The sequence below is a fragment of the Lipotes vexillifer genome, unplaced genomic scaffold, assembly GCF_000442215.2.
Source record: "Lipotes vexillifer unplaced genomic scaffold, Lipotes_vexillifer_v1.1 scaffold1306, whole genome shotgun sequence".
NCBI lineage: Eukaryota > Metazoa > Chordata > Mammalia > Artiodactyla > Lipotidae > Lipotes > Lipotes vexillifer.
The window spans coordinates 176,555-192,286 of record NW_006786512.1 but is presented as its reverse complement, the minus strand read 5'-3'; the positions used below and the strand labels follow the sequence as shown (position 1 = coordinate 192,286).

General features: G+C 37.8%; 1 protein-coding gene across 2 annotated transcripts in view; it reads right to left on the bottom strand.

The window, feature by feature from the left end:
• Positions 1-620: 620 nt before the first annotated feature.
• The window catches only part of HAT1 (histone acetyltransferase 1), a 49,484-nt gene continuing 34,372 nt past the window's right edge, over positions 621-15,732 (bottom strand). The window contains exons 9-11 of one of the 2 annotated variants that reach the window (XM_007458835.1): positions 11,809-11,960; positions 8,834-8,950; positions 621-1,121 (exon numbers count right to left, since the gene is read on the bottom strand). In XM_007458835.1, coding sequence (XP_007458897.1) covers positions 954-1,121; positions 8,834-8,950; positions 11,809-11,960 — 437 coding nt within the window. In that variant the 3' untranslated portion in view covers positions 621-953. The remainder of the gene's footprint in view (positions 1,122-8,833; positions 8,951-11,808; positions 11,961-15,732) is intronic. The other variant, XM_007458836.1, reaches the window with a different exon arrangement.

The following is a 15,732-nucleotide window of genomic DNA, read 5'->3' as shown; positions in this document are numbered from 1 at the left end:
GCTCCGTGGCTCCACGGCATATGGGATCCTCCCGGACTGGGGCATGACCCCGTGTCCCCTGCATCGGCAGGCGAACTCTCAACCACTGCGCCACCAGGGAAGCCCAAGTTTTAACTTTTAATGACTATCAAGCAACTTATTTAGCTCTACTTCAATAAAATAAAGACTATATTAAGCAATTTATCATTACTTTGTTTTTTTCCTTGTTGGACTTCAACATCTTGGTAACCTTATATCAAATCACAACAGATATATACCTCATTTAACACAAGATATATTTCAACAATGGTGTATAAACTGGATTTATGAACTGATTTCTATCTTATTATTTATAAAATGTTTATGGTAACTTCCAAATTATCTTCAATTAATATTTGATGCCAAACATTTAGGTTTTAGGCTGTATTTAGTTTCCCTTCTATTACCCGCTCTACTCCCAAAAAGTGGTTAATAGTTTATTTAAAACAACTCTACACTAGGAACATTTCCTACTTAGAAAAATCACATAGTAAGACCAAGATTACTAGGAAGACCTTAAAGAAATGTGTTTTAAAGATGCCAGATGTAAAATCTTAGAAGCAAAGTGTGGGAGGAATTATAGTAAAAGCTTAAAACCTAACGTTTTTGAACAAGACTGAAGAAGTTTATCATAGTATTTAAGAATCATATCAGTACACATTAACATACCACAGCTAAGCATTTATTACACTGTTTAAGAAGGGAAGCAAGTGCAGTGGTATTTTAGAAGCTATATCTTTTTTTAATGTAATATATGCTCATAGACTCTAAACAGTATTTTAAAATATACAATCTCTCCAAAAGAAAATATTTAACTAAAGATAACTTTTAATGTAAGTAAAATGTTACAAGATTTTAAAATTAAAGTCATCATCTGATTTTTCACAACACATGTACAGAAATTTTCAAACTTCCTGTACAGAGAAGTATAACCTCTACTCTTGAGCAAGGCGTTCAATAACACGTCGATAATCTTCCACAAGTTCCTGAAAGCTTTCTTCCAGCTGTTCATGTTGCATGCTTATTTCTATTTGGTTCATCTGGTTTGTCAGTTCTTCTGGTCTGAGACATTTTCTCATTTTAGCAAGATCTCTCTGTTTTTTCTAAGCAACAAACACAATTATTGGTTAGACTAAAAAAGCTAATAAAATTCTAATATAGAGAAATATAAGTTTCCAATGTTAAAAATAATAGTAGAAGGGCTTCCCTGGTGGCGCAGTGGTTGAGAATCTGCCTGCTGATGCAGGGGACACGGGTTCGAGCCCTGGTCTGGGAAGATCCCACATGCCACGGAGCAACTAGGCCCGTGTGCCACAACTACTGAGCCTGCGCGTCTGGAGCCTGTGCTCCGCAACAAGAGAGGCTGCAACAATGAGAGGCCCGCGCACCGCGATGAAAAGGGGCCCCCACTTGCCGCAACTAGAGAAAGCCCTTGCACAGAAATGAAGACCCAACACAGACAAAAAATAAATTAATTAATTAAAATAATAATAACAGTAGAAGGAATATGCCCAAATTTGTCCCATATATTTTTTCTTAAGGAAGCCTAAACATAATGTTAACCGTGAATTATAAACTCTCTAAAAGGAAGGTTCCAGAAGACATGTAATTTGTGTCAATGGTAAATATAGATATGTGACTAACAGCCCCCTCTCCAAAGCATGATAAAGAACTGGCCAGTATAGACACTCAAATACTTCTTTAATAAAAAAAAATATATTAACTGAAGAAAGACAACTGAGATTAAGTGCTATTATTTCATCTCACTATTTAATCATTAATTACATTAATTTTCATTCCAAACTGGCTTCTGCCACTAGGCTCATTTATGAGTTCCCTTACCCAGAGATGTATTTATGGACTACATGTTAATTTCAACATAAATTGTTGGAAGAGTTTCAGAAAGATGAGCCCCAAACTGTCACTTTTTTTTTTTTTTTTTGCAGTACACGGGCCTCTCACTGTTGTGGCCTCTCCCGTTGTGGAGCACAGGCTCTGGACGCGCAGGCTCAGCGGCCATGGCTCACGGGCCCAGCCACTCTGCGGCACGTGGGATCTTCCCGGACCGGGACACGAACCCATGTCCCCTGCGTCGGCAGGCGGACCCTCAACCACTGCACCACCAGGGAAGCCCTGTCACATTTTAAAAAACAATATTAACTAGCATTTACTGAGTCTCTATTATCCAGACATACATTATCTTATTAAACCCTCTCCATTTTACTGAGAAGGAAACCACCATGCTGAGGAGTTTGCACCACACTGAGGGGCTGGTAACAACTTTTAAACAGGACACTGTATCAGAACAATACTGTTAGTAATGCTGCGGACAGGACTGGGGGGCCAGGTCAGCAGCTCCTGCAGCGCTTCAAGTAAGAGATGATGAAAGTCTAGACCAAGTCAGTGGCAGCAGAGATGGAAGGAACAGAACAGGTTTAGGGAAGAAAACACTGGGTGATGTGGGGAAAGAAGAATGAAGAAGGAATCCAAGATTCCTGGGTGGGTGGCAACACTGCATTATATAAAACACTGTAATATATGAAACCTTCATACATTTTGGATAAACTGTTTTAGATTATATCAATCCTCTTTTATTAAAGCATATAACGAAGAGCTAACTCTACATAGAGAACAGGAATCACATATATTAACTCATGTAATCCTAACAACTCTATAAGATAGGCACTATAATTTTCTTCAATTGATAAAAAATAAAAAAGGTGCAGGAGTTAAATAACTTACGGAGGTAGTAAGCTGAGAAGCCAGGATTCAGCTCTTAATGATCTGCTTGGAAGTCTGTATTCTGAGTCCCTATATCTAACTGACTTCCAAAGACATTAAAAAAAAAAACCACAAAACCCTAAAAATGATATCTTAAATCCATCCTAAAAACTAATAAATGTCCCCTTAAAGGAAACCCTAATAATTCTGGAATATAGACATATACAGTGCTTCTCAAACTTAAATGTGCACAAAGATCACCTGGGAACCTTATTAAAATGCAGATTCTGATTCAGCAGGTCTGGGGTGGGGTGAGATTCTACAGTTCTAACAAGTTCCCAGGTGATGTTAATGTTGCTGATCTCCCCCACCCCCGACCCCCCCAGCACGGCTTGGGGGATCTTAGTTCCCCAACCAGGGATTGAACCGGTACCCCCTGCGGTGGAAGCGCAGAGTCTTAACCACTGGATCACCAGGGAATTCCCAATGTTGCTGATCTTCTAACCACACTTTGAATATTCTAGAGAAGTGATGAAAATTCAAATTTATTGCTCCCAAGGCCTGGAAGGACAGTATATTTCTTACTCTTCAATCATGTGGATGATAAATGCTTTGTTTCTGCTGTAAAAGTTATTTTTTCTGCCAAGAGGCACAACTGCCCTATATGAGAGCATCTAAGTTAAGGAAACAGCTCAGGAACTAAAGGGTTATACATCCAAAAATTATTGTGGTATGCGGTAAGAATAAAAGCTATTTTTCTAAACTGCTAACCAATTATAACATTTATGAAATAATCTAACCATACTGCTTGAATATGCCTCCAATCATATTAAATTTTTATATACAACAGAACCATCATATTAATTCTTAAATATTTCTTGACTATCAATTCTGTTCCAAATAACCTACAGAATGAATCATGTGCCAGTAACATACTGTTTTAAATTATCTTGTTTTTAAATCTCTAAGAGTGCTTACTTCCCCAATTTATCTCCCCCTTCCTTGCCACCTTCAATAGAAATTCAAGTTTTTACATTGTCAGTTTTTTCAGATGGATGTCAGAATTAATTTCTATTATAATTTTTATGGGCATGGCAGTACATCTCTGAATTAAATTTAAGAGTTCTAAGTACCTTGGTATAAAAACTACATGTACTAGCTTTATGGAAAAATGTGAAATTATTATATAGAAGCTCCTCATGAGCATGTAAACTGTGGTTCAATTTTTAAAATAACTTGTTTATTGTTCAGGAATATTAAAATAACTTTAATATTCCTGAAACTATATATACACAACACTTGGTATATGTATGAAATATTACAAATTAATCTTTTAAATAATGTGTTTAAATAAAAACCTTAAAAAAATAAACTGGGACTTTCCTGGTGGCACAGTGGTTAGGAGTCTGCCTGACAATGCAGGAGATGCGGGTTTGATCCCTGGTCCGGGAGGATCCCACATGCCACGGAGCAACTAAACCCGTGCGCCACAACTACTGAGCCTGTGCTCTAGGGCCTGTGTACCACAACTACTGAGCCGACATGCTGCAACTACTGAAGCCCACGCGCCTAGAGCCCGTGCTCCATAACAAGAGACAAGAGAAGCCACTGCAATGAGAAGCCCACACACCACAATGACAAGTAGCCCCCGCTCGCCGCAACTAGAGAAAGCCCACGCACAGCAACGAAGACCCAACACAGCCAAAAATACCCCAAAAAAACAAAAAACTGATTTGGGGCTTCCCTGGGGGCTCAGTGGTTGAGAGTCCGCCTGCCGATGCAGGGGACGCGGGTTCGTGCCCCGGTCTGGGAGGATCCCACATGCTGCAGAGTGGCTGGGCCTGTGAGCCATGGCCGCTGAGGCTGCACGTCTGGAGCCTGTGCTCCGCAACGGGAGAGGCCACAACAGTGAGAGGCCCGCGTACCGCAAAAAAAACAAACACACAAACAAAAAAAAACTGATTTGGGGAACACCTCTATCCAGCAAAGTGACATACATGGGGAGTACAAATTAAATACTGAAAGACAGAACTCCTTAAGATTGAAATAGACCTCCTGTAGGCTCAGAATAATTCTCACCCTCCAAAAATAAAAAGTTAATTCCTTCATAGATTAGGGCTGTTGCTAATTTTAATTAATGCAGACAAATTAAAGATGGTATTAGTGTCAATTTATTTATGATAACATTTGGCTTTAACACATGTAATGTGTTAAAGGTCCAGAAAACAATTCTTCCTTCTTGCCTAGTTTTCACAGGTTCCAAGAGGGTTTACAAATATAATCTCAAAAATGCCACCACCTCTGAGGGTTCCTTAATTTCTATCTGCTGAACTAGTCTCTTTTGTGAACTAAAGAGATAAGGTTCTTTTGTAAGAATTTAAAACTAATAATGGTGTGGAGGCACTGACGAGTCCTAAGACTTCTCAGAAGATTATCTTTAGGGCTTCCCTGGTGGCACAGTGGTTGAGAGTCCGCCTGCCAATGCAGGGGACACGGGTTCATGCCCCGGTCCGGGAAGATCCCACGTGCCGTGGAGCGGCTGGACCTGTGAGCCATGGCCGCTGAGCCTCCGCGTCCGGAGCCTACGCCCCGCAACGGGAGAGGCCATAACAGTGAGAGGCCCGCGTACCGCAAAAAAAAAAAAGATTATCTTTAAAAACATGTACAATGCATTGTATTTCTTTCTCTTCAGTTCCTCACTATGGAGGCATTTCCATTTTAGAGAAGCCTAATACCCAGACATTAATAAGCTGTCGACACTCACACAATTAGTAAAAGGTAGAACTAGACCTCAAAATGGAGTTTTCTGATTCCAAATCCAATGATATTATAATAATGATTCTAAATTTTATACTTGTAAACCAATTATGAATTAAAATATGACCATGAGGGCTTCCCTGGTGGCACAGTGGTTGAGAGTCCGCCTGCCGATGCAGGGGACACGGGTTCGTGCCCCGGTCCAGGAGGATCCCACGTGCCGTGGAGCGGCTGGGCCCGTGAGCCATGGCCGCTGGGCCTGCGCGTCTGGAGCCTGTGCTCCGCAACGGGAGAGGCCACAACAGTGAGAGGCCCGCATACAGCAAAAAAAAAAAAAAAAAAAAGCCCATGAAACACTATAAAAACTTTAGTGCTAAAATCAAGCAGCTGTACCAACTTTTCTTTTTTTAGCCAAATTGTTCAAATTTATTTTTTGAACACCTGAAAATTACTTCTGTACTAACAGAGTTTCTTTTTGTGCTTTTAAAAAATGATTCCAGTTAATATAGGTTATTTTTATCCCTTCTTGGCACTGATACAAATGAATTATCAGTGTTTAGAGAACTTTTAAAGTAAGGTACAACTACTTCTAATAGCTACCCCAAAAATTTCTTAGTGGGACAGTGTGATTAAGCTGATACAGAAATTTGAGCCCTCAAATAAAGGCAGCACAGAATTGGTGGACTTTGCTATCAATAAATAATTTCATACCTCAGTAATAACTTATGACAATCTAAATTATAATTTCTTTTCATAAAACGTGTTGAAGTAAAAATGGAAATTCTAAACTCCAAACTTTCCCAATTGGCATACATTTTAAGACCTAAAAAAATTTGAAACCACACTCAATATTAAGCAATTTTACTTTATTCTTAAATATAATTTTGCATTTGAGAATGCTGTGATAGCACAACAAAGTATATGAGTATCAACTTGGAATGACAAATTGGAGAAAATCACTTGCGTACATTCAACAAAGAAATCTTATAACTCCTCCCATGCCTATAGGGCATTCAACTATTTCTAGGCTTTTACTAAGTTTGTGGTAAGTTTTCAATCACATTGTGGCTATCAACCCAAAGTAGGGGAGAGGACCCTCAAGATTTCTTGGTTTTCTCAATGAGAAAGAATACTGGATAACTAAACTCATTAAAATGTGCATACTATAACTAGGGTTTGAGCAAGTATCTGAAGAATTTATAATTTGTGTATGAGCTTTAGTGCAAGGATGGTGATACCCATTTTGGCTGTTAAGAATTTACAGAGTTTAATAACCAGTCTTTGGTTGTCTTTTAGATAAGGTGAACTTGCTAGACAGGTGAGGATACTTAATATAAAAAAAAAATCATCATTCTTTAAGAGTAGACAAAACTTGCTTTTATGAACTACAGAAATTCCCATTGTTTGGCATAACTTCATGACTACTATATATACTTAGAATTCATTCTCTCTCATTTGCTACATCTGCCTATATAAAATATCACAAGTATCTGAGATGCATAATTCAATAAATTATTTTACTTTACTAAAACAGTTTTAATACTCTTAAATGTCATGATAACACCTAATTATATATTGTTCTACATGCCTAATTTCATCATAAAGAAATTTTCTAGCTAACAAATTAATATTAAAGATCAAAATCTTTGGAAAGTACCATTTCTACCAATTTTTTGATGTTTCTGAATTGATAAACATAAGGATTGATAAAGAATAAAATGTTACTTTGGATAATTTTTGAGAACAGAGACCATTATAATTTATTACAACCTGTTATATGCAGATGGTAGTTCATAAGATAGAAAATCAATCCATTAAATTGCTTAATAAAATGGCACTATGAAGAAAAATATATATATGAATTCGAGATACAAGGATTTATAGTCATAGGCAAATAATTATTTTTATATTCAGAATGTGATATGTTTAGAATTACAATAACAAATTAGGAAATACGGTTGCACTGCAAACAAGATGTGATAAAGGAAAAGAGCTGGGATTCAACGAGTAGTACGACCTATATACCATCAACATTCAAAAGACTGGCTCTATAAAGCAGAATCTATGATAAATAAAACTTGGATTAATTTAGAAAAATCAGGGACTTCCCTGGTGGTCCCATGGCTAAGACTCTGCGCTCCCAATGCAGGGGGCCTGGGTTCGATCCCTGGTCAGGGAACTAGATCCCACATGCCGCAACTAAGACTCAGCACAGCCAAATAAAATAAATAAATATTTAAAAAAAAGAAAAATCAGAACTATGTGTACTTGATACATTAAGTACTCATTATTAATTGACTTTCTCCTTCAATCTTAAGACAGATTCGAATTTGTCATTTATGTTCCCAGCTATTGTGCTGTATAAGCCTCTAGGTATAGTGTATTCAAATGCAGCAACCACGTCAGGTGCTCAATAATTAGTTGTTCAATAAATAAATGAATATTCTCTCCAACCAGATTACTGCCCAGCTACAAGAATCACAGCAAATCCTCCTCCACACAAGCTGGCGTGGACAATATCTACCTTAAAAACGGCCAAATGATGATGAGGCCAGACCTGATCTAGGAGGGGAGATTTTTGAGCTAGAGGAGAATAAAGGAGATGAAAAAAAGTGGGGGGAATGGAGCAAGAATAACAACAACAATAACAAAAAAAAGAGGTAAACAACACTAAGTTGCAATTTCAGCTATGGTCAAATATAGAGGTTACAAATGGCAATCAAGGCCATATTTAGGAAGAAAGGAGCAAAGGTAAACAGAATATATATGACAAATGGGAAGACAATTAGAAAAAACTAACAAGATAACTTTGTTAAGGAAGATTCTGGGCATTCAGTTTTTAAAAAGATGCATACAAATGAAAGAAAAATATAACCATGAGTAGACTATCCTTGGGATTAGTTTTTTTGTTTGTTTGTTTGTTTTTTGTGTGGTACGTGGGCGTCTCACTGCTGTGGCCTCTCCCGCTGCGGAGCACAGGCTCCGGACGCGCAGGCTCAGCGGCCATGGCTCACGGGCCCAGCCGCTCCGCGGCACGTGGAATCCTCCCGGACCGGGGCACGAACCCGTGTCCTCTGCATCGGCAGGCGGACTCCCAACCACTGCGCCACCAGGGAAGCCCGGGATTAGTTTTTAAGTGAATGGAAACAGATTTTATAGCTTACATTGGAAAATTATGACAGGGAGAATTCTTACAACTGCAAGAATATTTTCACTTTTGTAAAAGTTCATTTAGCAAAACTATTTGGACTCTCCCATACATTGGCATTTGCTAGATTTTCTTCTTTATTTTAAACAGTGACAAGAATATAATGTTTAAGACTCTTGAAAGTCCTACCTTATATGGGCTAATTAGCCTTCTTTTAATATCCAGTCTATAGCTTCTGTATTGTTCAGCATCACTCATGTCAGTTACCAGTAGTCGAAGAATTTCATAAACCCGTCTGGCATGTTGCTAATAAACCAAACAAAAGAAAAATATGAACATTTCAAATTACAAAATAGTAACACTTTCCCAAAAGAACACAGCATATATTGAATATTTGTCATAGGCCAGAAATTGTGCCAGACAAAAAGCAATAAAAGATATATAATCTCTGTCCTCAAGGAGCTAGCAGTCTAGTGGGTAACACAAATGACTAAGGTATGGTTAATTTAATGATAAAAATATGCATAGGATATTATGGTAGCACAGCCTGGGAATGGGGGAAATGTTAGAAGAGGATTCCTGGGGGAATAAAACCTGAGTGAATCTTAAAGGAACGGGAGCATGCTATACTTGAAAGAGGCGAGGGCACTATGTGTGTGTGCATGTCGCATGCACACACATGCAGAAGCAGTTTGACACTGCTCAAGCACAAACAAAAAAAACGCGAGGAGTAGCAGCAGAGTGAGGGTGGAGCAAGAGCACTGAGCCTTACATACTGGGTTAAAGAGCTCGGTTTTATCTACTTGGTGACAGGTTTGAGTTTTAAATAAAGCATTTTCTCAGCTACATAAAAGTGGTAGCAAAAGAAGGGGAGGGAGACCAATTAGGAAGCTCAGTTATTAAATCAGGCAAAAAATGATGAGGTGGCACAGTGGTTGAGAATCCGCCTGCCAATTCAGGGGACACGGGTTTGAGCCCTGGTCCGGGAAGATCCCACATGCCACGGAGCAACTAAGCCCGTGCGCCACAACTACTGAGCCTGCACTCTAGAGCCCGCGAGCCGCAACTACTGAAGTCTGCGTGCCTAGAGCCCGTGCTCCGCAACAAGAGAAGCCACCACAACGTGAAGCCCGTCAACTGGAGAAAAGCCCACGTGCAGCAATGAAGACCCAATACAGCCAATAAATAAATAAATAAATAAAGACAAGGGCATGAACTGAGATAGCACAAATAAGAATACTAAGGGACCAAGGATTCTAGAAATATAGAAGAGTTAAGACTGGCTGTGGAGGAGGGTATGGAATGACAGTTTTCAGAGTAGGAGAGATTTAGGAGGCAGCAGAACATATAAATCTGAAGAAAATTCTAGTCTAAGGGTAAGGATTTAAGCAATATCAGTATACAGGGCAAGAGTTTAAACCATAAGACTAGTTAATGGTTAAGATCACCCAAGGAAAACATACACAGTGAAGACAGGGGAGAGGTCAGAACCCTGTAATATAGTGACAGTTAAGGAGCAGACAAAAAACAGAGAAAAACAGTCAAAGAAATATGAGAAGAATCAGGAAGTTTGGGTAACACTGAAGCCAAAGGAGTAGGCCTACAGTTCTCCTATTTCTGTCATTTCACTTACCTATTTATTGGGAGTGGGGAAGAGGTCAGGTATATAGAGGCTGAGAAGATAACATTGAACTTTCTGGAAGAAACACTTGAGCTGAGCCTGGAAAAATGAGTACTATCTGGCCAAGCAAAGATGGAGGAACAGGAGAAGGGGAGTATAAGGGCAAAGGGAGCAGCTTATATACAGGGACATAGAAGGAGGAAAGTTGTAGCATAGTTGGGAAATGACAAGAAGTTCAGCATAGCCAGAGCATGTGGGAAAGCGGTAGGAAGCTGAGGCTAGCAAGGTAGGCAGGGGCCAAATTATGATGGGATCTGTGTGCCATACTAAGGAGTTTTAATCCCAATAATGTGCTCATATTCTCTTTCTTTTAAAGGCTGAGCTATTAAATAAATTCTCATTAATAAAGGTTTAATACAGTCTGGAAATATAAATTATTTCTAAAGTCACATTTTATCTTAAAGCCAGGAAGCCATTAAAGTGTTTTTATGCAGGAGAAGATGGAAAGTTTCAATTCAAATTAAGCTGCTTGTTGAAGGTCAGTGACTAGTAAACTTTTGGTATACAGTTTTGGAGCTCAGGAGGAAAATTTGGATTGAAGATTTAGATGCGCTCTCCCAGGTAGAATTAAGTAGAATGAGAAGAAATGAGGACTGGATAAAAAACTTTGGGGAAGAATTATATTTAGGGAGCATACGGAAGAGTAGAAGCTAGTAGACAGTATCTCAAAAAAAGATGAGCACAGTGGTTAACTGGAAAACAAGGAACTGTAGTACCTTAGAAGCCAAGGGAGGGGAGGTCAATAGTATCAAGTGCTAGTCCTTCTTTTTTTGAATTTTGTTTTATTTATTTTTTTGCACAGCAGGTTCTTATTAGTTATCTATTTTATACATATTAGTGTATATATGTCAATCCCAATCTCCCAATTCATCCCACCACCACCACTAATTGCTACTACTCATTACTGGAATACTCTTCATCCCTCATACGTTTATAATCCAAAACCTACCCATTCTTCAAGGCTTAGATCAAATGCATCCCTTCTATGAAATACTCTGATTTCTTGCTTACAAAAATATAACAAATTCCTCTGAACTCCCATATTATTTTTTCTGTGCTTAAGATATTTACTACTTTAAAATTCAAACAAACATATATAGAAATATAAAAAGTGAAAGTTAAGTGTTTTATTCCAACCCTCCTCCCCACCAATACAGTCTCCAGGGGCATTAACTACTTTACCAGTTTAGATAAACATTTTCTTAAAAAGCAAAAATAAGATCCTACTATCCATCTTTGTTCTGCTTGTTACACTTAATATAGCCATGAAATCAATTATCTTTCCATTCTATTAATGAGAAAATTGAAGCACAAGGAGGTAAACTAAATTGCCCTAAGAGCAAGTGGTGAAGCCAAATTTGACCCCAGGCAATTTGGCTTCAGGGCCTGTATTCTTAATGTATTTGCAATGTTTAAATTATGTATGTACCTAAAAATTTTTTTTTCAAAGTTTGAATGTTTTCCTCCTACAGACTAAAAATACCTTATTTATTTTGAACTTCTGTTGAGCCTCTATTGCCATATCTTCACTGAATCCTTGCATTAACTTTTCCCGGGAAAAACAGGGCAAATCTTGACAAAGCTTCACAAGCACAAAGTCTCTTAATTTCACATAGCTTTTGGATGGATCTTCCGCTAAAGAAATAAAGCAGAATAACATTTCCCTTACCTAACATAATTTCTTCATCATTTGCAACCTCAATATACATGCTAAGCTTAGAAAAGGCAAATATTCTTAAAAGAATTATATATATATATACAAAAATTACAATGTGAAAGGATTATTCCTTATAAATCAAACAACAGCACTATTATCTTCGTCAAATAAAATTATAGAAGCAATCCTTTTGCAAATACATATATATTATTTGTGAAATTAGAGCTACTCCTTTTCAAATGTAAACTTTTTGACTGGTTTGTTATCATACATATGTACCTTAGTTTTATTTTCAGTTAAAGCAGCTGTATAAACAAGAGATTCAAGTTTGCATAATCAACTCCAAAAGCAACTATTTTCTGATACCTAAGGGTTCCAAAGCTCAATTTATAACTCCTTTACTTTAATAACCTTTATAGTCTGCTAGGCTTCTTTCACTCAATTAAAAAAATTCTTCCTTTTACAAAACAAACCTTTTTTATTTAGAGAATAAAATGAAAATATGATTTTGATTCTTTCTTCACTGCATCTGGATAGCATAGATGTTCCTTTATGTTTGTCTATGTTAGCTACATTAGACTAAGTAGTGGACAAGGAAAATATCAAAACATGATAGGTAGAAAAAATACTGCAGCCAGAGAACATGTGTTTGAGTCCCAGTTCTGTCATTCACAGATGTAGGACTTTAGGCAAATTACCTCACTTCTCTGAGCCCTCATTTTCTGATCAGTAGAAGACTTGAAACAAAGAATGTTAACGTTTGAGCTAGTTCATAGTTCACAAGACAGTTTTGTTACAATAGCAATACTCTACAAATTATTCAATGCAATCCCTATCAAAATCCCAGCTGGCTTTTTTTGTTGCAGAAATTAACAAGCTCATCTTAAAACTGATATGGAGATGCAACGAACTCAGAATAGCCAAAACAACCTTGAAAAAGAACAAAAGTTAGAGGACTCAGATTTCCTGATTTCAAAACTTACTACAAAGCTACAGTAATCAAGACAGTGTGGTACTGACATAGGATGGACATGTAGATCAGTGGAACTGAGTTGAGAGTTTAAAATAAACCCATACATTTATGACCCATTAATTTTTGAGAAGGGTGCCTAGACAATTCAATGAGAGAAAGAATAGTCTTTTAACAAATGGCACTTGGACAACTGGATCTCCACAGCAAAAAGAATGAAGTTGGTTGGATCCCTTTTCCTCACACAATACACAAAAATTAACTCAAAACGGATCATAGACCTAAGTGTAAGAGGTAAAACTACGAAGAGGAAAACATAGGAGTAAATCTTCATGACTTTTGGTTAGGCAATGGTTTCTTAGACAACAAACCAAAAGCACAAGCAACTAAAGAAAAAGTAGATAAACAGGGCTATATCAAAATTTATAACTTTTGGGACTTCCTTGGTGGCACAGTGGTTAAGAATCTGCCTGCCAGTGCAGGGGACACGGGTTTGAGCCCTGGTCTGGGGAGATCCCACATGCCACGGAGCAACTAAGCCAGTGTGCCACAATTACTGAGCCTGCACTCTAGAGCCCATGAGCCACAACTACTGAGCCTGCGAGCCACAACTACTGAAGCCTGCATGCCTAGAGCCTATGCTCTGCAACAAGAGAAGCCACCGCAATGAAAAGCCCGTGCACCACAACAAACAGCAGCCCACGCTTGCCACAACTAGAGAAACCCCGCACAGAGCAACAAAGACCCAATGCAGCCAAATAAATTAAATTAAAAGAAAATTGTACACTTAAAATAAGTGGATTGTATTACATGTTAACTATATCTCAATAAAGCTGTTTATAAAAGAGTCTGAGCTAAGGGTAATGTTTTATGATTAAGTCATTTATTCATTCAATCCATATGTACTTAAATACCATCTTTATGCTTCTATGCAGCACTTCATATACATGTAATTATTAGGTAAACATTATATGACCGTGGCTTTAAGGTGGTAAAGAAGTGAAATTCTGTCATGGCATCAGTTTGTTATGAAATTATGATCCATCAGGAATGTACAGATAATGAAATCAACAGTAAACAAAATAACAAATGCAGATCTACAAAGAAAATCACCAAATAAACATAAGACTGTAATGTAATGTATATCTCATTCTTCAGTCTTTTCCATATTAATCTGGTCACACCATGGAGTTATACAAGCCACCCAGAAACCTGAAGGACATTCTGATTCCTCTCCTATGTGATGCCACCAGTGTTTTTTTCAGCAACTACAATAAACTCTTCACTTGTACTCTGCAGCTTTATAAAATGTAAAGTGGACTGACATAAACCTAAATTAAAACCATTCAAGTGTACCAGCATAACTGTAATCTGTGTCTCAAAAAGAGAGATGAGAGAAAGAGACAGAAAGAATAGTTGAAGAAATAGTGGCCAAATACTTCCTAAATTTGATGAAAAACATTTATCTATACATCCAGGAAGCTCAACAAACTTCAACTAGGAAAAACACAAAGAGATCCACATCTAAATATATTATAATCAAACTGTCAAAAGCTAGAGACAAACAGAAAATCTTGAAAGCCGCAAAAGGAAACAAATCATCAGAAACCATGGAGGCCACAAATCAGTGGGGTGATATATTCAAAGTACTGAAAGAAAAATACTGTCAGTCAAGATTTCTATATCCAGCAAAATTATCCTTCTAAATGAAAGTGAAATAAGGACATTCCCAGAAAAGTAGACTGAAGAAATGTGTTGCTAGCACACCTGCCTTACAAGAAATACTGAGGAAGTTCTTTAGGCTAAAGAAACATGGTACCTCAAGTCCACAAGAAGAAATTGAGAACACCAATAGTTATGAAGATAAATATAAAAACTGGAATAAATATTTTTTTTCTCTCAACTGGTTTAAAGGACAATTACATGAAAAAATAATTATAAAACCAATGTTTGGCTTACAAGATATAAAGAGGCAATATCAATTTATGTAACAATAATAGCACAAAGGAGGGGAGAGAGAATAACTGTGATGGAGCAATTCATTTTACTGAAATTAAATATTAATCTGAATAGACTGTTACAAATTAAGATGCATATTGTAATCCCCAGAGCAACCATTAAGCAAATAACTAAAAAAAAAAACTTCAATAAAAATGAATGAGTAACAAAAGGGAAAAAAAGAAAACAAATAGCAAAGTGGCAGGCATAATTTCAACCATAGCAATAATTACATTAAGTGTAAACATATTAAACACTCCTATCAAAAGGCAGAGATTGTTAGACTGAATAAAAAAGGATCCAACTATATGCTATCTTCAGGAGAAACATCATAGATTCAAAGACAGGCTGAAAGTCAAGGATGAAAAAAGATATACCATGCAAACAATATGAGGTCTGGAGTGACCATATTAGTATCAGGCAAAATAAGAGTTTAAGACATTACCCACCCCACCCCACCCCCACACAAATTAGGAAAAAATAGTTTAAGACAAAAAGATTACAAGAGAAAAAAGGGCACATTTTATCACAAGTTAACTCATAAAGACAACATTACAATTATAAACATATAAACAACTAATAAGAAAAATCCAGGGCTGCCCTGGTGGCGCAGTGGTTGGGAGTCCGCCTGCCGATGCAGGGGACGCAGGTTCGTGCCCCGGTCCGGGAAGATCCCACATGCTGCGGAGTGGCTGGGCCCGTGAGTCATGGCCGCTGGGCCTGCGCATCCGGAGCCTGTGCTCCGCAGCGGGAGAGGCCACAACAGTGAGAGGCCCGCGTAC